The sequence below is a fragment of the Nelusetta ayraudi genome, unplaced genomic scaffold (genome assembly GCF_046127955.1).
Source record: "Nelusetta ayraudi isolate G7.1 ecotype Tasmania unplaced genomic scaffold, CSIRO-AGI_Nayr_v1 ptg000060l, whole genome shotgun sequence".
NCBI classification, from domain to species: domain Eukaryota; kingdom Metazoa; phylum Chordata; class Actinopteri; order Tetraodontiformes; family Monacanthidae; genus Nelusetta; species Nelusetta ayraudi.
The window spans coordinates 2,771,314-2,797,827 of NW_027466110.1; the positions used below are offsets into that span (position 1 = coordinate 2,771,314).

At 47.8% G+C, this 26,514-nt stretch overlaps 1 protein-coding gene across 1 annotated transcript; it reads left to right on the top strand.

The window, feature by feature from the left end:
* Positions 1-1,118: 1,118 nt before the first annotated feature.
* Positions 1,119-23,922, top strand: kcnj3a (potassium inwardly rectifying channel subfamily J member 3a). The gene is made up of 3 exons (XM_076040243.1): positions 1,119-1,893; positions 2,651-2,867; positions 22,029-23,922. Exons 1-3 carry the CDS (start codon positions 1,213-1,215, stop codon positions 22,613-22,615), a joined length of 1,485 nt encoding a protein of 494 aa, XP_075896358.1. The 5' UTR covers positions 1,119-1,212; the 3' UTR covers positions 22,616-23,922.
* Positions 23,923-26,514: the final 2,592 nt, after the last annotated feature.

Here is a 26,514-nt window from a genome sequence, read left to right on the forward strand (position 1 = left end):
GGAGAAGAGAGGGGGAGAAAATAGAGGAGAGGAGAGAGAGAGAGAGAGAGAGAGAGAGAGAGAGAGAGAGAGAGAGAGAGAGAGAGAGAGAGAGAGAAACCCGAGGAGCAGCAGCAGCAGCAGCAGCAGCCAAACGAGCATTTGGTGGATCTCAGTCGAGCGAACCATGAGAATCCAGCCTGGTCTGCGCTCGTCTGACTGAAGGCTGGTGGTAGTAAAGGAGGCGCAGCCCTCCTCCTCCTCCTCCTCCTCCCACCATCACCCCCCAACCACCCAAAAAGACAGAGAGAAGAAGCCGACCATCAGCGTCGATGCGCGCAGCCGACGGGGACAGCGCTCGGACATCCACTCCACTCATCCAACCAGCCGTCCTTCTTCTTCTTCTTCTTCTTCTCCCTCGTCTTCTACTTCGCAATCATGCGCACGCAGAGCACCGAGAGGCGCTGAAGGAGGGACGGAACCGCCGAACCGCCGCGCACATCGCATCCCATCCCCGGATTCCTGGATTTTTTGGAGTTCCGAGCGACGACGACGACGTTCACGCGTAAATGTTTGCGTCCTGAGGAAAGCGGGGGAAAGGCGGATTATTATTTTTTTTGTTTAACTTCCGTAAGGAAAGAAAGAAAGAAAGAAAAAAAAACTTCCGTCGACCGAGGATTCACGACGCAGCTGTGAAGAGAAGGAACACAACAACAAACCAAAGACATACGTGATTTTTTTTTTTTTTTTTTTTTTTTTTTTTTGGGTGTGGGGGGGGTTTGTTAGTTTTTTTTTGGATGCTGCGCGGTTCGGTTCGCTCGCCGCCGTTCTCATGGCGTCTGCGCTCGGACTTTGCAAACTACTCGCGCATTATTGACATTTCATGGCTGTAGACAGCGGCAGCGCGAGAAGCAGCAGCAGCACGAGCAGCAGCAGCAGCACGAGCCGCGGGTGGCCAACGAGGACGGCGCGAGAGTGGGGCGAAGACAGCGCGCGCGGCAGCAACTACAAGTCGAGACTTTATTTTCTTTAAAAGGAAAAAACAAAACAAAAAAACACACCACACACACAAAAATCACCCCGTAGAGAATAAAACACCTCATTTACCACCACCACCACCACCACCAACAACAACAACAACAACAACAATAAGAAGAAGAACAGGAACAACAATCCTCTCGGTCGTCCGCCGTTTATTTCCCCCCCCCCTCCTTTCGCTGCTGTCATCGTAGTATGTCGGCACTTCGAAAGAAATTTGGGGACGACTATCAGGTAGTGACCACCTCCTCCAGCGGGTCCGGATTCAACCAGCAGCCTCCCCCGGAGAAGAAGAAGAAGAGGCAGCGCTTCGTGGACAAGAACGGCCGGTGCAACGTGCAGCACGGCAACCTGGGCGGCGAGACCAGCCGCTACCTGTCGGACCTGTTCACCACCCTGGTGGACCTGAAATGGCGCTGGAACCTGTTCATCTTCATCCTCACCTACACGGTGGCCTGGCTCTTCATGGCCTCCATGTGGTGGTTCATCGCCTACATCCGCGGCGACCTGAACAAGGCGCACAACGACAAGTACACGCCGTGCGTGGCCAACGTCTACAACTTCCCGTCGGCCTTCCTCTTCTTCATCGAGACCGAGGCCACCATCGGCTACGGCTACAGGTACATCACGGACAAGTGCCCCGAGGGCATCATCCTCTTCCTCTTCCAGTCGATCCTCGGCTCGATCGTCGACGCCTTCCTCATCGGCTGCATGTTCATCAAGATGTCCCAGCCCAAGAAGAGGGCCGAGACGCTCATGTTCAGCGAGCACGCCGCCATCTCCATGCGAGACGGCAAACTGACTCTCATGTTCCGGGTGGGCAACCTGCGCAACAGCCACATGGTCTCGGCGCAGATCCGCTGCAAGTTGTTGAAAGTGAGTGGTGGTGACACTTTACTTTTGCTTCAAACCCCTTCTTCTTCTTCATCCTCCTCCTCCTCCTCCTCGTTGTTGTTGTTGTTGTTGTTGTTGTTGTTGTTGTCGTGGTGGTGGTGGTTCTGCAGAACTAGATCTTGTTGGTCAGCATCCAGCTCAGCCTGTATGAGCCTTGATGGATTCTCATCTCACTCTTGCAAAATAAAATATTTTTATTTATTTATTTATTTTTTAAAGTTACGCAAGCGATGTTAAAAAGGGAGGGGGAGATTATGACTGCATCAAAACCTCTGCATTGACTGAACCATAAATGACCTGCAAAATTTAGCTCTTTAGCCTTCACCCTGCAATGAGAAAGTATAGCACAATTTGCTGTTATCTCTTATTAGGGAAACTGGTGCCGATGAAATTCCCCACCGGCCTCTTTTCAATTACCATTCAGGTCAGAGTTGAAGAAGAAAAACTTTCTAAAATAATGCGGTAACGTGAAAGTTTGCATCTTCTGGAGTGATATCTTTAGAAACGCAACTTTAATTAGTGATCGATAAGGTGAACTCGGTTGACCTTTGAGTTGCACACACACACAGAGTTGTTTTCACAGCCCCCCCCCCCCCCCCCCGCCCCCCTCCAAGAGTTCTGCAGAAACTCTAACCAGTTGCTGAAGTTTGACAGTGTTCTTAACAAAGGTGGTGGTTGTTGGTCACTTCCCTCCTCCGCACCGACCGATCGTCTCTCTCCCCTGTGCGCTTCCCTCCAGTCTCGCCAGACGCCCGAAGGCGAGTTCCTCCCGCTGGATCAGCTGGAACTGGACGTGGGCTTCAGCACCGGCGCTGACCAGCTCTTCCTGGTCTCGCCGCTCACCATCTGCCACGTGATTGACACCAAGAGCCCCTTCTACGAGCTCTCCCAGAGGTCCATGCAGACGGAGCAGTTTGAGATCGTGGTGATCCTCGAGGGGATCGTCGAGACGACAGGTGAGTCACCGCCGGCTGGGAACTCAGTCTTGGAGGTCGTCAAACGGGTGTGGCTGGAAGCTGCTTTTTTATTTTTTTATTTGATTTTTTCCTCTACTGTCGCAGCGAGTTAAGCGTCCTCGAGCTGAGGAAGGTTTGTTGTCTGCTTGCGGAGCAACCAGAGTGCCTCCTTGGTCTTGACAGCTGACCTCTGTGAACTCCTGGGTGGCTTTATATTGAATTCTGATCGAACAGAGACGTTGATAGCGGCGCAAAACAAACAAGCACTGCAGAAGTGTCACTTCCTGTGGCAGACAACTTTAAAAAAATAAATAAAATAAATTCAGGAGAGTCCCTTGGAAGTTTGGAGATGGAGGTTATTTCTCTTTCTTTCTTGCGGCGTATTGAGTGCTGAACCCTTCCAAAAAGAAAAAAAAAACATTCTCCAAGAGGGATAATCATTTCCCTTTCTGAGGTCCCGTTGGAATAACGGAATTCCATTTCCTCGCGATGAATAACGCCTCCAGTGAAATTCTGCCACCGCGGTCATTTGGAATTTAACCGTTTATTTGACACGGCTGATGCGCAGCGGCGAGATCTGCTCCAGGGCTTTTTCGTGAGAGAGAGAGAGAGAGAGAGAGAGAGAGAGAGAGAGAGAGAGAGAGAGAGAGAGAGAGAGAGAGAGAGAGAGGGAGAGAGAGAGAGAGAGCTTGTAATAGGTTGGGTCTGAGTGCATATACAGCAGATGCAGATGGGGCGGACAGGCTTTACACGGCTGAAAGCGATTAACAGAGATATCCAACAGACAGCAGCGATTCTCATTCGGTTTCTTTCTTGAAAACCCGACTGGGAATATTGCTCTTCATGTTTTTGTCCCTTTTTTTTTTTAAAGGTCTATTTGAATGTGAATGTTCGGGAGCATCAGCGCAGGCCGATACGGTCTTCAATATGTCCCACATCATTTCAGCAGCTCAGCTTTTCAAAGCCATACGTCTCCCCCTCCTTCTCTCCCTCCTCTCGGCTGATTATTTTTTTTATTTACTTTGTGATTAAGTAGGTACGGGGTGGAAAAAAAACCCAACAAGGATAGCAAGTTCTTGTTGTGGTTGTTTCTTAATGATTGAAAGAGAGAGAGAGAGAGCAATATGCAGCTAATGAGCTCGTCCGCTGCTGTGGTGCAGGTTGCCTTCGTTTTAACGTCTCAGAATATTCAGCACGTCGTTGACGCGGTTGAATTGTTGTATTCAGCAGCAGCAGCAGCAGCAGCAGCAGCAGCAGCAGCAGGCGTTGGCAGCGCAGGGGAACATCGCACACAAAACACGTGTCCCTCTTCCGCCGTTTCATATTAATCTGAGCTATTAATCACGGGGAACGCCTGCACCGCGGTGCCGTCTGCGGCTGTGGGAAGTTGGTGGAAATGGCCTGATGGAGAAACAATCCGTGGTTAAAAATTCATGTACAGTGAAAGTCTAAATCCTCAGACGCTTTCATTCCTGGCCAATGTAACTCTGTTTCCATGGCAACCTCTCCTTGAGTATTCAGGATTTCAACACTGCACCTAAACTTAGTGGGTTTTTATTTATTTATCTTTCTGCTCCCCCCCCCACCCCTCCCTATTGCTATGGTATAGAAAATGACTGCACATTTCACAAAACAGACGGATGCGTGGTTGCTTAGCATGCTGTGAGAATGTTGGCTGCCTCGTGTGCTGTTGGAGGAGGTGGATGTCTTGTGAAATGTGGGGAGTTACTGTACGGGGGGAAGCGACGGCCAGAGCAGGTGAAGCAGCAGCAGCAGCAGCAGCAGCAGCAGCAGCAGCAGCAGCAGCCGGGAAACGATGAGATGAAATAGTAATGAGGCTTGTTGTTTACTAGAGAGGAAGTGGATATGTGTTTTTTTTTGTTGTTGTTGATGTTAGAGGATGTGTGTGTGTGTGTGTGTGTGTGTGTGTGTGTGGGGGGGGGTGTTCTGCTTGTAGAAAACCACCGCCTGGTGTTGAAATGCTCCGTCGTGCACATCAAAGCGACACAATCGCTGTCGCTTATTTTGTCCGACCTCGCTGGTTGAATAGATGCAGCGGCAGTCAGCCTCTCGGACATGGGTTATATTTGGGGAGGAGTGCGGTTACGCACACTAGAGGGGAGAAACCACACACTCACACACAGGGGGCAGGCCAGAAGGATCCTGTTTTGCCGTCGTGTCCGACAGGCCGCGTGTACGGAGGCAGGAGCTGCACCTTGTTCCCCCTTTGAATCGGAGCCCAGGGCGTTTCTGATCAGCACCTCCACGCGATTCATGCTCCAAATGAGACGCGCCAGAGGAAAATATACTAACAACATATTGTCCTCTGGAGCGTCGCCAGCGGTGGCTTTGCTGTATTGAGTTGTTGTTTGTTTGCTTGCTTATTCATTTATTTATTTATTTATCTTCTAAGCGCGACTGTGGGAAGACGTTGTTGACGCTGTAAACCGATGGTGCACCTACTATAGGCACGCTGTAGGGGCGCCGCACAACAGAGCTGCTTCTGCAGCAGGCGGTGGAGAGGAGCGGGGTGGGGGGGGACGATTTAAAAGAAAAAGTCTATGCCGAAAAAAAACCAACCCTAAAATAAAACACAAACACAAAGCACTCCACCCAAGGAGTATCTGCAGAGTTTTCTCCCTTGGCTACTGAGTGAAAGTGCGTGTCGGGCTCTGCGTGCCAGAGGTTCATCCTCTTGTTACTTTGCCGCTTGTGAGTCCCGACACAATAACAACACTGCGAGTTAAGTCTGCAGCGTTCGCGCATCAGCGGCCGGACAAGTGCTGGGTTTTTACAATTAAATGCAGCGTAGACGGGCACGAAGCACTGAATTCAGAACAAAAGGCACTTCAGATTTTTGTTTTGTTTGGGTTTTTTTTTTTTTCTCTCCGCAGAGCAACTGTGGATGTGGCAGAAATATGCGGAATAGTAAGCTTATTAATTCTCACGGAGTCAGCAGTGCACCGACATCTGCTCAGCTGTGATATGAAGAGGCAGACATTGCTGTTGTGCTACACATTCTGGTTGTTTTCATTCGAATATAGATTTCAGCAGCTGAAACGGGGCTGAAACTTCACTTCGTGCCTCTGAGAAATTTAGAATCGATTTGGACTTTAAAAATGAACCGTCTGATACATAAATGATGGGAGAAAAATGGGCATCTTCTCCGATGCAAACTTGCGGCCAGCTCCATCAATAGCGTTGAAATGTCAATAAAGCTCTATCGAGTGACGTTACGCAACAAGGTCGTCGAGTTGGGCCGCTCCGGGAGGCAGCGCTGCGGCGCAGGTTCGACAGTCCAGCGAGTTTGTTTCCACCGCAACGACCTGCACTCGCTGTCATCCACGTGTGACCGCTCGGGTTCCTCTGTTTGAGAGCTCTCCATCATTTCCAGCGTAATGTATTTGCCACGACTTCTGGAAACCCGTCCTCCTCATTTCTGATGGAGCGTGACGTTCATTAATTTGAAATAGCCCCCCCCCTCCTCTTCCTCCTCCTCCTCCTCCACCTCCTCCTCTTCCTCCGTCCATGCCTCTGCCCTCCCTCCTCTGAACCACACCAGTGGGCCACGTTCAGCGCAGATACAAGAGTGTAACTATACAAATTTAATGATTTCCACCAGTTTTTGATGAAGATATGTAACAAGTGAAAACATCACCAATCGTGTATTGCAGGAGCCTGCTGAATGGCAAAAAGTGATGCTGTTTTTTTCTTATTGTGCCTCCAAACTTATCATTTTCAAATTGCATGAATAGAATAGAACACCTTAATTAATCCCACCTTGGTGAAATTTGCTAATTACAGCAACAAAAAGTAGTGCAAAGACAAGGAAAAAATATATAAAAACAAGATATTTACATGTTGTACATGAAATAGCACCTCATGCCCTTCATTCTAAGAAAAACAGAGCCCTGTGTGTGTGTGTGTGAGTATTTTCCCCCAGACTTCAGCTGTTTTTTTTCTGTTCGCAATTCCAATCTAGCGCAGACGTGCAGCCGTCCTCGGCCGTCGTCACATTCTCCCGGCTTCACACCTTGCGCTTTGCCGTCGTCACCTTGAGACTTTCCCCCGTAACTTGGAGGTGCGAATGTGATGAAAACAGCGGTTGACCGCGCGGCTCGCAAAGTGAGGAATGTCCGCCGAGGAGGTCGAAGGCGGCTGCCGGGTTCGTGTCCTCGTGTCGCGTGTGGACAAAATCAGCTGACGTTATATCAAACTGTGAATCTTTCCCGGGCCGAAACTGTCGCTGCGCTAAAAGCCGCTCAGGCCCCGTTAGCCACTCCAGTGTGAGAGTGGATAAAATGGCTTTGATTGACAGCTCTCCCCAGCTGTAGTGACAGAAAACACATGAGAGGCAACCATGTGACATCGGTGTCGTGTCTTAATTCTAATGATGAGGGCCAAACGGTGTCAAGTTTGACACCGGTGATTAAATCAATATCAGAATTAATATTCAGATTTTTGAAAAATTCAGATAATTTCTTTGACACATTGAGACACATGTGGCCCAGGATTGATTTTTTTTTTTCTCCCATTGATTTATATACGATTTAATTCTTCAGACTTTTTTTTCCCCTTTGATTCTTCATTCATTTAATAGTTACAACATGCAGTTCACCCTTAAATCGTGACATCCACTGTGAAGCAGGGCCTCCCCGCATTGAAGTGCGTCAACAGATTACTTATCACTACAGTCATGTATGTAGACTGTGACGACGGCGACGATGACAACGACCTGACTGGATATCTGCTGCAGGACCACTTTGCGGCTCTAAATTTTTATCAGAGGCTGCGATAAGTGTCCCATTAACAGCGGCAGTGTTCAACACTACAAAGGCTTAAATATCAAGCCAGAGGCAATCTGTTCATTAGAGGAGCTTATTCTTGGGAACCCAAAATAAACTGTAGCTGCCAGTAACAGATGCTTAGGTTCCTCCAACCATGAAGCTAATCAGTGTTTTTGCAACTAAATTCATGTCATGATTTTCAGTGTCGGCTCTGCTGCGCCACGACGCTGGTATGCGAGCGCTGCAGACAGAGACGCCTGCTAATGCAATTTAAGATGAGGAAAGGTTGTTTTGTTTTTTTGTTTTTTTTAGATGAGAGGAATAATAAGCCGCAAAGGTAAACAAGCTGGTGATTTATGCCCGCGTTGATTATTTGGATGACGGAAAGAAGTCTGTCAGCGCGCGAGTGCGTTACCGACATTTCGCGCCGTGTTTGGGGCTTAAAACGCACCGTTGGCAGCCTCTTCAAAGAGGGTTTTTTGAATGCACTCATCACTTATGAAAAGCAAGAATTCATCAACTTTATCATCCGCATTAACCCTCCTCAGAGCGATGTGACTCTAATGTCAGTGCAGAATCACTGCGGTAAGCGTCGGGGAAATAACCAGAAGGTCTCTCAAGGCCCAGTGTGTAAGGTCTACTGGCACCTAATGGTCGGAAAGTGTATTGCAGGCAACGTCAAAAGCCTCGTTCAGACTGCCAGCCAAAATCTGATTTTTAGCCCATCCAGATTGGAACCGGGTGGCTCTTTTGTAGTCTGCTACAAATCACATGAAATCCGATTTCTGCAAAAAACGGATTGAAACCACCTCCGGGAGGTAGTTTCAAATCGCATTTGGACAGATGCGTCTCAGTCTGAACAGCTCCATTCAAGCCAAGCTCAAGGCCATGTATTGCAACAAGTTGATTTATTTTTTTTTCCGCCGTCGCAATTATATGACTTCACACACTACACGCTCCCTCTGCTCCGGCGTCGTTGCTACAGCAACCTGTCAGATCGGTCAATAATGGGGCCCAGTCTGAACAGAGCCACAGCCCATTTGCACACTCACTAAAACCAGTGTGGACAGTCGGCCCTTATAAATTGGATTTGAGAAGGAATCTGATTTGAATCAGATTCGTCTGCAGTCCGAACACAGCCGAAATTCCCTGTTTTCTGACTGTGATACCAGGGTCAAGTCATCAAACCTGATCTTTATTAGCCAATGAGAACAATCAGATTTATGTAGGTGTATTTATTCAGTTCCATGCCAACAAGTCCCTTTTTGTGTCACACTGGGACAGACTTTTATCTTCTTTCTTCCTCAGTTCTTGGTGTTTTTCGGGAGGATCTTTCTCTCGTTCAGTTTCAGATGTATTACCTCAGGTATACAATAAATATAATATATTTGACACAGTGCATTTGTACTGCAGGTGACTGAATCATCCAACAATGCCTCTGTTTGCAGTATATTTCCAACTGATTGTATCTTATGTTCAACCCTTCATCCTGTTCCGAGACAAATGACTCCCCTCTTGGTTCCACCCCCCCTCGCCAGAGTTGGTCCTTCACTTTGATTGTGCTCTCAGGTTGCCGCCGGCCTCCTCTCCTGTTTTTTTTTTTTTTTTTTATTATACCGCCACAAGGTTTTCCTATGATTCACTGCTTTCGAATAAAAAATAGAATTTCCCTGCCATCCGCGCCTTTTAAAGTGAGTGTGGGTGTCGAAGGTGCTGGTTGCATATAGAAATGGATCAACTGGTCATGTTTTTTCATGCATGTCTGTTTCTGTGCCCTGTGAAGTATGGAGCAGCTTTGGAAAATGAGTCACACAAACACTGCATGTACCAAATACTTGAAAATGTGCAACGATTGTGGTTTTAAATGGGACCCTTGCAGTGGAGTGCGGTTTTATGGCAAAATAATTGTGTGGGCCAAATGACAGGGACTGACGCTGTGAATTTGGCCTGAAGATTTATCATTAAAAATGTACTTTCTCACAAAAATCAAGTGAATGGATATTTTGCTCTGTAATTCTATAATCCAGAACTATTACCGCCGCTTCAATTATTGCTGTTGCTGCAGCAAATACACACAAAATGCCCTAGTTGGAAAATGAAATTAAGGGTAATAATTGCTTTGATGCGGTCTCTGCCTTGTAGTCCGACCAGCGAGTGTAATTAATTGGGGACAATCCTGTTGCCACTGATTTGCCGAGCGAACCAATGTCGCGGCCCGATCTGTGTTTTATCACCAGCGGGCGGTAATTGAAACGAAAACGGAGAGCTCTCCCCCCCCCCACATCCCCTTCCCCCACCCTCCTCTCTCTCTCTCTCTCTCTCTCTCTCTCTCTCTCTTTGTCTCTCACTTTGGCAATATGAGCGAATGAAAGGCGCTACGTTGTCCGGAGCCGCTCACCCGCCTGTCGTCAGGAGCCTCGTGGCGAAGGTAAACACGCCGTGAGAGCCGCCCTGCGCTCGTGTTTCATTACGCGTCATTGCGCCGGCAGAGTGCATTCCCTTCCTCGCAGTGCCGCGGGGTCAAAGGGCGAGGGTGGTTTCAGCGCCGCGGAACAGGTGAAACCGCGGGTTACCAATTAAGTGTAATGCGCTCGGGGTGAGAACCCGGGAGAGGAGTGGCGGGGCTCCCCTCACTCCCTGTTCTCCCCCTCCCCCCACCCCACCCCTGCTGGGAACCAACCGGCTCATAACCCACGTGTTTGGACACATTGCGGCGCGCTCATTAAAATGTGATGCTGCCGTTGGGAGTCGCGTAAGGACAGATTAGGAGTTGTTTTCTGAGGCTCGGCGATTGGGCGGCTTCAAAGGCTGCTCGCAGGGAATCACGTCTCGCCATTGCTAAACTGACTCGTAACAAAAGGTCTGCAGTAAATACCGTGTTTGTGTTGCGTAATGATTTTACTAGACCCACTGTGAGGCAGGTGCCGCCTCATCGTCAGCCTCTCGTGGTGAATGGGAGTGTGAGTCAGTCCATCGCAGATCATCCATCTTGGAACAGCTCCCATCTGAATCGTTTCTACCCGGACTCACGTCAAGCTCACCGGCGTTCTTTGTTCTTTCAATCAGAGATCATAGTTTTAGTCAATTCATAGCAGATCCATCTTGAACAGATCCGATCTGAATCATTTGTAGCCGGTGACTCGTTGAGCTGAATGACTCGCCAGCATTCTTTGTTCTTTGAATCGGAACTCAGAGTTTGAAACACCAACCAAAGCAGATCCATCTTGAACGGCTCTGATCTGAATTGTTTGAATTGAGCTAAATAACTCGCTAGCCAAGGGCTAAGGTTTAGCTGTGGTTGCAACAGGAAGCTCGTATGCACCGATGCAGCTTTTGCTTCCTGGTTCTTAATTCAGCTGCCACCCTCTTGCGTCATCGCCATAGCAGCCTGGTAAATCACCCGGAGGAGATGACTCGGCATCAGAAAAACGTTGAGAGTTTTTCGCTGAAGGTGTTGCTGCTGTCATCTGTTTTTAATGTTCTGTCGCCTCAGTATTGAGGCTGAGCCGATTAGCTGGAGTTAGCGACACTCACTTTTGAGTAAACCAACCCGGCGCACTCGAATGCTTCATCGCGGAGATTTATATCTACTGTACACATAGTAATAGTTGTTGGACGCCACATAATGGGTGCTGCAGCGAAGCAGCATTAACATCCTGGATTCATTATCCCATTTTAGATGAAGTGCGACTGGCTTCCCGGGTGGTGGGGTGGGGGTTGAGGGGACGTGGGGGGGGGGGTCGAGCATGATAATTGTGTCTTTAGGGATTTGTCAAGTCCCTGTTGGATGGCAATAAATCACTGGCTAGAGGAGGTGGTGCTGCTGCAGCAGCTGCTGCTGCCGGGGTGGACCTGAGGTGAACTCTGCGTGACAAACGGCACGGGGGGAGCGCGAGGCCTCGCCGTTCTTGAGGCGGCGAGGCGGCGGCAGCGTAATTGACGAGGTCGCCGTTGTCGGTAATTAGCGACAAAAAACTGTCGACCCCAAACATTAACCCCTGCCTAAATGGAGAGCGGACTCCCGGATTAGCATGTCCGTTCTCTGGGAGCGTTGTGGCACGGTGTCAGTGACATGCGGGCACGGCAATTCTTCCAGTGGCCACCGGTGGTACTGCAGCCAAAAATCCCACGCAACCCAAAAAAGCATTTTACTTACAGACCACAATAGAGACAGAAAATTCCCAGAAAGACTTCATTCTTAGCACTACTTCACGTCAGGTCACGTGAGGTGTTCCGGCTGGTTCTGATTGGACGAGGTGTTCTGGTGATCGGACTTTTTCGCCGTATGAGCCAGGGGAACAACTCACGTTAAAAGGAATATTGCCGCTTGGCGATTGGTGTGGAGTAAAAAGCTGTCCCCTTTCCCCAAACAGCACGTGGATAAACCACTCTGAGGGCTTAACGCAATGGCGCACGAACATGCACGTCGCCGCCCTCTCGCGAGCTCCCCACGCTTTTGCCTTTGTCTTGTGGACGTGTCGAGTGGCAGGAAAGAGGAAAAAAACGCGCTCGCTCGCACAGAACCGGGATGCTTCCTTTCGCAGCGAGCTGTAGACTTTGGACTTGGAGATCTACTGCTGGCCTGACTTTTGTCACCACCCCCCTCTCCCTCTACCCCCCCCCCCCCCTCCCCTGCACCATATATTTATATATGATGTATTCATATATAGATTTATATATGTATGTATATATATATATATATATATGTATGTATGTATGTATCTATGTATGTATGTATGTGTGTGTGTGTGTGTGTGTGTGTGTGTGTGTGTGTGTGTATATGTATACACACATATGTATGTTTATATGTAAATATGTTTATGTATGTATTTCAGTTTTTTCCCCTCCCACATGACCATTAGCAGTTGTTTGGCCATTGATTGTGGTTTTGCTCAGCCTGCTCCCCTTGCAGCGCGACTTGCGGACTTGCCCTCAGTAGCTGCGTCGACACCCCACCTCGAGATGGCTGCCAGCCTCTGCCCCCCCCCCCCCGACCCCCCCGCCAGTTTCCCTTTCTCCCCCCCCTCTCACTTCTCCTTCCAGGCGCCTCCGTGCTCGCCCAGTTTCCTCCTCGCTCCCCTCCCCCACGGCGCTGCCCCCCCCCTCCCCCCACCCCCCTGTCAGCTCCCTCCACCCCCCTGTCAGCTCCCTCCTCGTTCTCATCGCTCAGATGCCGCCGCGCTGCACGGGGCTGAAATAAACCTCAAAGCCGCGAGCCGACTGGAAGCCACCTTCTCAAATGGATCACACGCTGAAATAGAATTGAACAGGGGGGTGTTGTGTGTGTGGGGGGGTGGGGGGGGGAGGGTTGGTTGTGGTGGTGGTGGCGGGCCTGGGGGAAGGCGGGGGGGTACTGAGGGGTTTTTTCCCCTCTTTGAAAAGTCAAACTGTGGAAAACGGGTCACTGGATGCTCGTGCATTTCTCCGCTCTTACCCACTTGATGGTCACCATAGAAACAGATGAGCAGACAAGACTTCTGGTCACAATAGCAAAATTTCAAAATGAGATAGTTGGATTTTTTTTTTTTTTGGGTTGCCTTTTCCTTAAAAAACAAAAACAACAATCTTTTATTAGTTCCAGATTTTTAAGCTGCTGTCGAAGCGAGGCAAAATAAGTAAATAAATAAATAAATGCATAAATTGCAGCGCCGTTATAATTCAGACCTGAGAGCTCAAACACTCCCAGCATCCTCCACTTCTCCTCCTCCTCCTCCTCATCTCAGCTCCTCTCTGCCACCACACAGCAGCTGGTAAACACATCCTGAAATACCAGGATGAAGGCGCAGGAAAAGATTCTCTCCCCCCCCCCTCCCCTCGACTGGCGCAATGGAGGAGAAGCTGCTAATTTAACGAGTGTCATTCTCCTCTCAGCCCTGCGCGGCAGCCCAGCCGCTGCGTGGAGCTCCTCAGTCACACTGAGCAGATCCATCTTGGCCGCCGCTGCTGTGATGATTCTAGTGTGTGTTTGTGTGTTTGTGTGTGTGTGTGTGTGTTTGTGTGTTTGCGCGCCATGTCCAGAGTTTTCATTCTTGTTGTTGCCAGCATTTTTCTCATAAATAACACTTGAGTTGTTTCCACAGCCGTGATAGACTGTCAGGGGACTTTGCTGACAGCACTGCGCTGGTGTGTGTGCGTGCGCAGGCGTGTGCGCGTGCGTGTGCGTGTGTGTGTGCGTGTGTGGTCATTTGAGTGAAAGAGCGAGCCAGACAGACAGCGAGGAGGAGGAGCGAGGCTTTTTTTTTTTTCTTTCTTTTAATGGGAATTTGTAGCTAAATCAGACTTTCTGCAGTGGGGCCTTTGATGGCGACGCTGTTGATGAGAGCCGAGGTTTATTGGACTAACTCGTACGCGGTCGCTTACTTTTTTTTTTTCCCTCCCCGGCAAAATCTAAACAGAGTCTTGCCAAGAGAGACGTAGTAAGCGTCTCTCTTCCCCTCTCAGGTCTCGCCTCCCTTCGCTCGGCGTGTCAAGCGCAGATCCGCAGCCGAGAACTCGTCTGAGCCAGACACCGTGCGGATATGATCCGCTGGCTCCGACAACCTGGATCAGCTCCGTTTTTTTTTTTTTTTTTTACAAGACAGTCTGTGAATACCACTTAGTTTTTTTTTTTTCTTCTTTCTTGCAGCTACTATCAAGAAACACTGGCAGGCTGCCTCCCAGTTTACACTGCCTTTCTATTCTGGCCCCAAAGAGCCGATTTTATCTTCGCTGTCACTCCGCTGAGTCTGCGGCTTCCTCACTTTGTTGGACCAGAGAAGCAGCCAGCGCCGTCTTATCAAGGAGAGGGGTGGGTGGGGGGGGTAGTGTATTTATTTAGAGTGTCAGGCTGAGATGGCTTTTGGGCAATCTAAAGTCTCAGGCAGTATACTTGACACCTTGCTTTTTTTTTCTTCTCCTTCTCCTTCTTCTCCTTCAGCTGCGAGTCTCTGATTCGTTGCTCGCGCAGGTTAACTGCAGACGAAGCACCTTCTGTATAATCTCCGGACATTCATCCCAACTCTCGCGCTCACGCACTCATTTCCCCAGCTCATTATTTATCTGGATTTCCACTTGAGTTGTAATTTCACATTGCCAGGAGATCTCACAGAAAAACATGGTGTTTGCTCAGCCGGAACGCACCTGCGCACATCGATACAGAAAAGTCATTGTCCCTTTTGAAAGGAGACGCGTTGCCTCACCAGTTTGCGGATTGGGCAGGGGGATTATTCTAATGCCGCCTGTGCTGTCACATGAATGAGCCTCGGAGAGAGCAGCGCCAGTGCTAACTTATGTGATGAGGGGGCCGTTAAAGGGATTTCACAGCTGCGCGGGATTAGCCAGTCGGAGGAGATGGTATATATGTGCCGCGCTCGCTGCCGCTGCGTGTCGTTGAACGCATCCCAACAAGTGAATCTTCGTTCGCGTTCAATGCGTGTCATTGTCTATAAGCACCCCTTTCTACAGCAAGCAGTTGTTTGTGCTGCTAAATCTCTGTGTAATTGTGTCCATACATGCGTTTTTTTTTTAGGGATGCAAATGTAGCGAAAAATTTTAAATTTACATCACCGGCCACATTATTCGGTACACCTCGTATGCTAGTGTGCAAAATACCCGTGCATACATATTCCCAATCTAAATGTTCTTAACATGCAGGAGGCCCATAATAACCCTTAATGCAACTTTGTAGCTATTTGTCATCACCAGAGCTAGTAGCATCACCTTTTATTCATTCTTGTGTTAAAACCTTCAAAAAAGGGAAAATCAATTTTGTGAATAATATTTTCATAAATACTGGAATATTAGGCAGGGCGATCTTAAAGACATTTTAGTGACCATTAATGACAATAATATATATTATTTTTTTTTAGCTTTTTCATAAAAAAGAGACCTTCTTAAAATGTTGTTTTATATTTATATACATATAAATACAATAAGTACACACACACACACATATATATGTATGTGTGTGCCTGTGTACACTACTGCATAATTGAACATGTTGTCCAATCGGAGATGCTATAGTACAAACCCTGGTGGTCACCACAGGTTATTGCTGCCTTCCAGTGGTCTCTCCAGTCCTTCTGACCTCTGACCCCTGACGTCATCAAGGCAACCAGAAAATCAAAGAGGAAGGAGGAGCTCGATGACGTCGTGACTTGCTGGAGGCATCTGAGTGGAGATGCGCCGCTAGTTGTAAATGTGGAGTTTTGGCAGGTCGTGGTATATTTTAAGCACTGAGATCAAGCCTGAACGGCACCGTTTCGGCTGACAGCTTGCAAGTGAGTGGCAGGGAGAGGTTTTGTGGCAGGTTGTGACTGAACGGGGACAAAAGTGAGGTGTGGTGAGGGGGGGGGGGGGTGTTATTGTGACCTCTGAGGGGGGTGTGAAGAGAGAGAAAGATTTCCTGATAAAACCGAGGACAAAGCCTTCATTTAACGACTGAACAAGTTAAATTGTTAAGACGACAAGAACACTGGGCGCACCGTGGCTGTCTGCGCTGCACTTTATTTTGAAGGGTCGCTTTGTCGGGGCTCTTAAAATGTACTGCTATTGGCTCACAGTGAGTCACCGAGGCAAACAGGGAATCATTTACTGAAAACTAGAAGTGTAATGGATCCCCTGATTTAGAAATGTATCCCCCAATGAGCTCAATGAGAAACTGGCTCTTATCGATTGTGCCCCCCCCCCCCCACCCCCCTCTCTTATTCTCTCTCCCTGCTGGTGTCGTATGCATGCTGTCTGACTTCAACAGTCGGACTGAAATTTATTGCCTTGTTAAAGTCTAATAAATAATGAACAGCAGCTGCAACCTCTGGAAAAAAAAGAGGCCTTTTTAGATGCATTTTAAATTCGCTATAAACATCAAAAGTCAATTATTTGTAGAGGCTTTATTATTGCAGGAAACATTTCTGCATTACACACTTGCCATGTGGGATCCTTATATTTGAGCTGGCCGTTTACAAGTCCTGTACTAAACGCAAATAAACTGCCTCAGGTTTTTCCCTCCATTTTCTGGACTTCTTAACGGTTTGTGTCGCTGGTCAAACGAGACGTGGTGGCGAGAGACACCGGTGACGAGTGGGTCAGCTGTTGCTGTCAAATTGTGGATCGTGCACTTCCTTTTTGTGCGGCCGTGACCGGCTGATGTGGTTCATCGCTGTGTGAAAGCTTAGAAAAATTGACCTCCCTCCCAAAACTGGCTGTTTCACTGCGCCACAACCTCAGCCCCCGTGAAAGGAGGTGTGCACAGGCCGTTACTGCGTTGGTAAGACACACAACCTGATTTCTCAGTGAACCTGCCTTCACCCAGCACAGCAGGGTGTCCAAACTGTGTGTCTGGGTATTTTGAACTCATATTCAGGACCTCACAAATCCTCCACAGTCAGCAGCTGACAGCGTATTTATTTTTTTAAATTTTTTTATTTAAAAAAAAAAGAAGAAAAAAAAAGAAAAAAGAAAGAAAGCCAGACGGGTTAATCGCACCGTTGTGTTGCTTGTATTTCTCATCAATGCTGGAAAAATAATTAAAAAAATATTTCTGCTCTTAATATGCCTACATGGCCTCATGCAAACAATAGATGTTTTCACATGTTTCAGCCGCAGACTAATGGGCGTATTAATGATCGCTGCGGACCACTTAGAAAATGTCCTTCTTTTGTGGCAAAGTGGTTCACTGCTGCACCGTTAATAGAGCGGAGCTCTTGGTTGCGATATGACTTCCAGCTGTGTGTTTTTTTTTCCCCTCTTCTTCTTCCTTTCCCCCCCCCGCTGCGACAAGTGCAACCGTCTGCTGTAAAAACGAGTCGCACTGCGTGTGTTTGAAGGCACGCCGTTAAGACGCTGATTGGCCGGTTTCCCTTGCTTTGCCCCCAGAGGTATCGGCTAACGCTAGCCGCTGCGTTTCAGTGATAACCTCTCCGCATTATCCCATGTTGCTCACGCCATTTACTTGCTGCCAGAGCGCAGCACATTAAACACTTCTGGATCGATTTTTCTCTTTTCTTCTTCAGCTTCTTCCTCCCGAACGATTGCTCATAAAGCTCATTGCTCGGCGCTCTGGCAGAGCAACGGATACAAACCGCTGTGATTTAAACTGTGAAAGTGAAAGTTAATAGAGAGGGACAGCGAGGCCCTTTAGTTTAAATATAGATGGCATTTGTAAAAATGAGCTCTGGCCTTTTCAGTTCGCCTGCAGAGTGAATTTTGCCAGCTTCAGTCAATTTTCTTTGTTTACCATTCTGTTAAAGTGAAGCTTTTCGCAATTAAGGCCGGGGTCGTTCGTCTTGTACTTCTCCGAACAGAAACATCGAGATGTAAGCAGAACAAATGGCACAATAATAGAATCTGACCAGCGGCAATGTAAAGATATTAGACTGACCAACAGATGCGGGGACGACGCAGACAAGACCTTGTGTCATCCGAAATGCCCTCAGTTTTCAAAGGAAACGTGTGCTAATACCACAGACGGACGTCCCTTCCATTGCCTTCTAGCTGGAGGCTGTAAACAAAGGGCTAAGTATACACCTATCATTTCTGCGGGTCAAGAGAGTTTATCGGGTAATTAACTCTGCCAGGGCGCTCTGCCGCGATCAGAAAATGTGATCAGGATCCGGGGTCGTGCAACATGCAATCTTTTATTGGATTTAGTCCCATTAAAGATGACACACGATGCAGTCGCTTGATTAGCATTTGATTTAAATGTAGCCCGTCCTCGGCGATGAGGCGCCGCTAATGTGTTATAACCCACGCGCCCACCGAGACGCCGCAGAGGTTCTCTGGCTATGGAAAGTCACAGCCGGCCGGCGTTACTGCCTGGCTGGCTGTGGAACGGTGCGGCCGATCGCAATCTGCTGCCAAATGGAAAACCCATTTTCACTTTTTTTTTTTTTTTTCCCTTTGTTTGTTTATTTATTTACGCTTCGCCGCCGCCGGTCCTGCTGCGGTGGAAGAAACCGGCTCGTTTTGTGTTGTCACTGCTACTTTGACCAAACTCGGCGCTGAAAAGGTTTATGGCTGTCACATGCACACATTCCTACAGTTTTGTTTCCATAGAAACGCCGAGTCCTTTGCAGGCTTGGTGTTTGGGAGTTACGTAAGCCTCTAACTGTGATACGAGATACGCACCGAGGTGGCTATTTTTCATTTGACTGGATCCCTATTTTTAGGGCCGATACTCAACAACTGCAGAATATTACAGAAGCAGTTTATTTATTGTCACGATGACGACGACGAGGAGGACGATGATGATAATAATAGTGACGATAATGATTTAGTCTTTAAGCTGTATCGTTCCCATGGTGAGGTTCTCAAGGTTCTTTTACTGGATGTGTAAAAATTTCTACCTCGGGGTTAGGCAGGGTGAGAGGGAGGGAGTGGGGGGAGGGGGTCAACGTGCGTCGTGGCCCGTGTGAAAGTCGAGGCGCTCGCAGTTCGCTGCCGTTTGCGACGCCTGCGAGCGCCGAGCGCCATATGAGCGTGGGCGTCGCGGAACAGCTGGTCTTTGGCAACCCTCACATGCGTGATGCAACGGTGCCTCTAATTGTGGACGGCTCAGGCGGCCATTAATGTTTGAGTAATGCATGGGAATTACACGTGTATTAATGAGCGTCATTAAGTCCAGTGCACAGAGAGCATCGTTGTATTTTTTTTTTTTTCTAAAAAAAAGGGCTGATTGAGATCGTGTGTGCGTGTGTGTGTGTGTGTGTGTGTGTGTGTGTGTGTGTGTTGGTGTGGATAACTGATCCAGCCCCAGGCCTGCGTACTTCACGGCTTTCCAGGGGCCGAGCTCTCGCAGTAACTCATCCACCGCATGCAGGAACAACACGGCGTTATTAATAGATGTGCGATGGAGCCGTTTGGGTCCCGTGTTCTTCAGCCTCGGGCTCGCCGTCTTTCTTTTTTATTTATTTTTTTTTTCACTTTGCGCAATACCCTTTTTTTTCCTCTCTCTCTCTCTCTTTTTCTTCTTATCATGCACCAGTTAAGTCTCTATTGATATTTTCGTTCTGTGTTTACCGCGCGGACGTCCACTTAGCGCGCCGCCATTGATTGCGTCGCTCAATAAAGCATCGGCAGCCGACTTCTGGCGCTGAACACGCTGTTATGAAACCCAATCGCCCCATCCGCTGTCTCCTCACCAGCAAGGCCGCGTGTGTGTACGTGTGTGCGCTCGCCCGATGATCAAACGGTGACTATATGTTTTGGCTGGAGGCGGCTTATGAAAGGGCTCGCGATACAATGAGATTTCACACTTCTCAATCGCTCCGGCCCTAAAGTTCTCATTAGCTCTGCTTTATTCACTGCGACTCGCTTCCACGTGGCCCAAAGGCCCTGGGAATCCGGAGCAATAGTGCAGAAGTAACGCTCTGAATAGCCCCGAATGTGCCTGATGTTCAGCCTTTTTGCACATCTGCAATTGTGCGAGCGAGCCGGCCGTGGGTGGATTATTTGAGGTCCTTGGGAATTGGGCAGAATCGCAGATGCTTCTTGGGTTTCGTGACAGCGGGACGTGACTGCCTCACTAAATAGCTATGTTTACATGCGCAAATTCGGAGTAATGATCGGCATGAACCACCTCTCTCAAATCGGAATGAAATGTCTTTCCGAGTGGACCGTATCGGATCAGAATCTTCCCGTTGACGTGTTTACATGAAGCATTTTTAATCTGATCGGGCCTTTATTCGGATTATTTGTGTGTGTCTAAACATAACTACTGTTGTTGATTGAACAACAGGAAAGTGAGATTAATGATCCCATGATTCCAAAATTCTTGCACCAGTTGCCAAATAAAGTGATCGGTGAGTGTGCACTCATCTGTCTGCACTGCTTCAAGGTTGGAGGTGTTTCATCTGTCTTTTTTTGCAGACCTTTGCTGTCACGAGTGCTTATTTGAGTTCCTGTTGCCTCTCTGGGGTCTCCAACCAGTCTGGCCTCTGACCCCTGACACCGAGGAGGCCTTTTCTCCCACACCACTGCCGCTCGCTGGATGTTTTTCTCATTTTTTTGGTGCCATCACTGACATCACAAAGGGCTCTTCGTAACTGCATGCTGTTCTCCTGCAGGAAGGTTGAGTGAGAAAAAGAGGCAGAGGACAGACTTTTCTCATTTGACAGACTGTGCCAGCGAAACAGATCGTTGTTTGGAAATAATCTGCAGTGACTTTTTTTTTTTTTTTGCCTAAAATTGGAAAAAGTCTGTGGCTGTTAGAAATACATTTTTATTTGAATATTGATCTCTTTCAAATTAGTTTTTTTTTTGGTATGGCGCTCGGTGGTGTTTGATGGATGAGCCAGTTAATTTGTAATGGCACAGGCGGTTTAGATCACAGCTGCTAAATAGATAATGGAGATGATTAATCACAAAACTTTTTTGAAAGAAAGGAAAAAGAGGAGCCGCTGGTTCATTTAAAACCTTGTGATTCTGCGAGCTGCAGTCACGTTGTTTGCTGCGTTGTGAGCAGACTTTTTAAACTGGGATTTAGTGCCGAATCCCCTGTGAGGGAACAAATATATTCGAGTGCCGATCTGAATTTCCTGTCTTGGACTGAATTTGCATGCAACTATGCAGAGCATGCCTAATAGAATGATCTTTTAATTTGTATGAAAAAAAATGGTTTAATTTTTTTTTGCACCTATGTAAGATTTGAGAGGTGGACAATAAGTCAGTTAATGAATTCTCTGTCGCTTGTTCACTAATGTGTAAAATTTAAATCTCTAAACAGAGTTTAGCATTTTCCTGCCGCCGCTGCCTTGCAGTGTGTTTTTCATCGTGGTGATGTGACAATAACGCCAGTATACGAATCGCAAAAAGGCAAATAATTAGCCGCTACGCACGCTGGAGAGGAAGTCCGTCGCACTTTTAATTATTTTTTCAAATGAGTCTGAAAATTACTTATGAACGCCATGTTTAAAAACAAAAAAAAAAAGAGGATGCAAAATCAATTAAGCTTAATCTTTAAGCAGCTGGCTCTAATACAGTAAGCACTTATTTTTGAGGCACTTCTGTTTGTTTTTCTCTGTGAACTGAATAAGCCCAGAGTCTGATGAGCCCCATATTGTTGGTTCTTATGGAGCCGTGCCAAGAATTTAATTGAATCACGAGTCTGTTGTTGAACACCAGAGTTGTGGAACGGCTCAACCTGAAACCTTCTTCCCCTCCGCCCCGTCTCTCCTGTGTGGGGGAAACACGACGGCGCGGAAAATTACCAACATTTTTTGAAAAAGGAACAACGATAAACAACTTGTGTGGCCGGCCCTCGCAGTTCACCTGTGTTTTCTTTGTGTTTTCTTTTCTTCTTCTTCCTCTTCTCCTTCTTCTCCTTCTCCTTCTCCTTCTTCTCCTTCTTCTCCTTCTTCTCCTTCTCCTTCTTCTCCTTCTCCTTCTCCTTCTTCTCCAGGGATGACGTGCCAGGCACGGACGTCGTACACGGAGGACGAGGTCCTGTGGGGACACCGCTTCTTCCCGGTCATCTCCCTGGAGGAGGGCTTCTTCAAGGTGGACTACTCCCAGTTCCACGCCACCTTCGAGGTGCCCACCCCGCCCTACAGCGTCAAGGAGCAGGAGGAGGCGCTGCTGCTCTCCTCGCCGCTCATGGCGCCGTCGCTGTGCAACAGCGGGGAGAAGAACAGCTCCCTGGACTGCCTGGAGAGCCTGGAGGACAATGACAGCACCACCAAGCTGCCCACCAAGCTCCAGAAGATCACGGGGCGGGAAGGCCTGCCCAAGAAGCTGCTCCGCATGAGCTCCACCACCTCGGAGATGACTTACAGCTTCGGCGACCTGCCCATGAAGCTGCAGCGCATCAGCTCGGTGCCGGGCGTCTCCGACGACAAGCAGGCCGGCAAGGTCGGCAAGATCAGTGTGGAGCCCATGAGCAAGTCGGTGGCGGACTTGCCCCCCAAGCTGCAGCGGCTGGCGGGCGGGCGCATGGACGGGCACCTGCCGCCCAAACTGCGCAAGATGAATTCGGATCGTTTCACATAAGAGCGGCGGCGACCCCGCCCCCCCCTCCCCCTCCCCCTCCCCCTCCGCAGCCAGTCCTTGTACTATTTCCCTTCATTTATTATCGGACAGTATTCTTATATCAATTGAAATGTAGAATATGTGCACAAATACCTTATATCGAGTCGAGGGATGGGATTGAGCACATAACGGAAAGCCCTCTGATATTTATTTTTTTTCCCCTTTTCCTTATCCTTACTCTCTTTTTTTTTAAGTTAGGATGATGTACAATTAGCACAATCTGGCATGTAACAAGCAGCGCATGTAGAGCAGAATCTCAATAATTTCTGGCATGACATTTATTGATATATTATTTTAGGGAAGAAGAAGATAAAAAAAAAAAAAGACAAGGTACGATTTCATTAGCAAACAAACTGAGGTACGCAGAAAAAAAGTTGCACAAAGCCATATGATAAACCACATGGAGGGAACACAAACCGAGCAAACTGACTGACGTTACACACGGTTCTCCTCTGTGGTGACGAAAGACACACACACGCGCGCGCGCATTTGTTTTTCTTTTGAGTTTCCTGCTTTTGTTGTTTAATGTAAAGTTGTGGCGACGTTAGGTTGATTGCATGCTCCTCTTATTGACTTAGCTATACAAAGGTAATAGACAACGATGGTAAGCCTTAACTATATTACCTTGTTTCCATTTCCATGTTTGTTCTGGAATTTTTTGTCATATTTACAATACTTTACCATGCGCAACTTTAAGACGACCTATTATTTGATGAACCAAGTGTGTTGCCGTCCGATGCATTTTAAATGTCATGTGAACAAAAAAAAAAAAAAAAAAAAAAAATGCATCCGGGGCGTCACGTGACCCACGTCTGAAGTAGGCACAAGCGCCATTTTCACTTTGCCGATTAAAGTAACACTTAAGTTGAAAGGGTTGGTTACTTTTTCCTCGAGAAGCACAAAACAATCATGGTGTCACGGCCGGCGATACCCGAAGGATTTTGGTTCGGCTCCTGTTCTACTGTTCAGCTTTGTTTCTACTCAGTGTCGAAGCCAAACTCTCCTGCGAGAATTTCAACTTAGGTGTCACTGCTCCGATGTGGAGGCGAGCCTGTAAGGAGACCACACCCCCCGCCCCCTTGTTTCTTTCTCGGACCCCAGAATGTCCTCCTGTCTGATGAGAGCAATAATACTTGACTATGACCTTGGCATTGGCCACAGTCCCCGCCTTCACTCTGTCCATCCCGTCCATGCTATGAAACCTTGATCTTGCTCCAAATGTATGATACTCAGTCTTCTTCAGGAATAAAAACTCTGATCTAACTGTTTACACCTTTTGCCACGTGGACTAGATGCAGTGCATGTCTCACCCGTTCGGATCAGAACCTTCGACTACTACCCCCCCACCCCGCACTCCCCCTTGCTGGACAGGCCTGACGAGTAGAGCGCCGATCCAGGATCACTCTCAGAGGTGTTGAAACGATGAAAAAAAACAGGGTTACCGCTTCGGAATGGGTGGAATTGGTGTGACCGGGTCTTTGCCGGAGCACTGGGAGAGTTCCCAGTGGGCTGCTCTGGTCTGCTCTGGTTTTTTGGGCCAAGAGCGCCGCTATTTAGTCAGGGTTGAGATGTATCGTGGCCGCCGTCCCAGGCTGCCCACACACCGCCTGGCTGACGGCGTAATTACGTTCCAACTCCGGCTGACGGCGTCGCCTTGCCCAGTTCTACACGTAATGTCGGAGGATGCCGCACTGGGCTACAGGGGGCGCTGGAAAGCCTTATGTGGTAAGTAAATATTTTTACTTGGCACATAAAGTAAAAGGTAAATAGAAGGTTGAAGACTGTTTATTGGGCCTTCAAAGACCAACCTTTTGGTCTAAATAAGTTGCAAAAAATAACTTCTTCTTCTTCTTCTTCTGGAAAAACCCTTTGCAACCAGCGGAAACGTTCTAACACAATTAAAACTCCCATGTCAAAGAGTTGTTGCATAAACTTGCAAACTTTCAAAGCGGCGGCCCTTTGTGAGTGTTTCACTCAGGAGTGGGCCGGTCTAAATTTATCTGTCAAGTGCACCCGGGACCCGCTGAGGATGAGTCCGTACATCGGGAGCTGACCTGTGTGTTTCCTCTGTGAAACAGGACGAAGCCACGACAACGGGCAACAACTGGTTGTGTTTGTGTAAGGGATCCTTCAGTCCTGCAGTGTTTGAATAACATCACAGGATGTCAAGTCATGCAGCGTGATTGTGGATGGTTTTTCTGATCATTTCAGATTTGGTCCTTAACATTTAGGCAAACACGCTGCGAAAGACCACAGACATGAACACTGACATGGAAAAAAGGTCCTACATCAAATTTAATGATCCATCTTCAAAATAAAATACCTTAAGATATGTTTAAAAAGGAAAAAATGAAATGTATGCATTGGGTGAGGATTTCCCAGTATAAGAAAGACACACTCAGACCTGAATTCTTTTGCTGCCTCCCATCAAACATTATTGAGCCGATAACTTGATTAAATCCTGTCGAAAAAATCTTGAAGACAGAGAGGTAGACTTTTTTTTTCTTTGGTAATCTTTTATCTGATACAGTGTGCACACCTCTCTCTTTCTTCCCAAGGCAACCAGAGACTCAACGTGCCGAGGACGAACTGTTTGTGCTATTTTTCGCTCGCTTATCTTGCCTTATTGACAACACGCGCAGGGGCGGCGAGCTGATGCGATCTGTTTCTATATCTGGACCGAAACTGTGTCAGATTAAGGATCCAACATCGACAGAGCAGCGTCAGAGACGGGTTTATATTTTTTATTTTTTTCATTTCTGCCTGCGTTTATTGTTCTGATCATGCCGCCGCCGCCGCCGCCGCTCTAAGTCGCTGTCAAAAAACGGTGTATAAATAATACCTGCGTACCAAGAGAGAAGTCTTCCAGCACTCGCAGAGACAAAGTCATCATTGCTGTGTGACAGACCGTTAATTCTCTTTTTATCCTCAGAAAGACCTTTTTTTCCCCCCCCCTCCCTTTTCAAAAATCTCTCAAAGAAACCTGAAGGATGGATCAGCGTGTCAGATGTGTTGATAACATTATCCTCAGATTCCTCAGGAGCAAATCCTTTCAGGACACATAGAAATTGCCGCTGGCACACCAAAAAAATGAATCCCTTATTGCCAATAAGATTCTTTCTACCTTTTGTCATGAGGTCGATCTTTGAGAGTCGCTGAAATCCCTCAGCTGAAACGTGATTTTCATCCTTCCAAGATAATTGACTAAGATGTATGAGAGGAAGAGCCGGAGGATCAGCGGGAGGCGAGAGAAGGGTTATCCAGAGTTTAGAATCTTGTTAGCGGTCCAGAAAACTATATGTCTACGGGAGACGTGCTGATAATTTGCATGATCGGGTTTTCGTGACAAATAATAGGCGAGACGACGCCGGGCCCGTGGCGACGAAAACAGCTGGAGCTGCTCGCTGATGACGGGACCGAGTCTGATTGCACATCCTCGCCTCACAGCGGAGCGTCTGCGCTAATCTAACGCTAGCCTAGCTATAGGTGCGCACTCACTTCCTGTGTTTCCTCTTCTCCTTCTGCGTCTGAGCTTTTGTTTTCTGGGTTTCTGGTTTCTGGGTTCTAAGATGTTTTCTGAGTTTGCCTTGTGTGCCGGCTGCACATCTCAAATCTTTACACGGTCGATGTCTTAGCACGACATGAAATGGAAATGAGTGGAACGGAGCAAACCGAGGTGGACGTGCGAGCATCGTTTTGACAAACCTGTTTTTTTTTTTGTTTTTTTTCATTTGAATATCTTTGTTTTCAGGCTCCTTTGTCGTTTCATATCAGATGACTTTTGAAGGTGAAATGTTATTATTTTACTTTAACTGACTTTCTTTAAATAAAACAAACAAAGACAATATTGACACTGTCCC

Excerpts from the sequence above, each read along its gene's own strand:
- kcnj3a (XM_076040243.1), top strand. The coding sequence starts at position 1,213 with ATGTCGGCACTTCGAAAGAAATTTGGGGACGACTATCAGGTAGTGACC. Across the intron at positions 1,894-2,650 it reads TCCGCTGCAAGTTGTTGAAA|TCTCGCCAGACGCCCGAAGG; the intron begins GTGAGTGGTGGT and ends GCTTCCCTCCAG. Across the intron at positions 2,868-22,028 it reads GGGGATCGTCGAGACGACAG|GGATGACGTGCCAGGCACGG; the intron begins GTGAGTCACCGC and ends CTTCTTCTCCAG.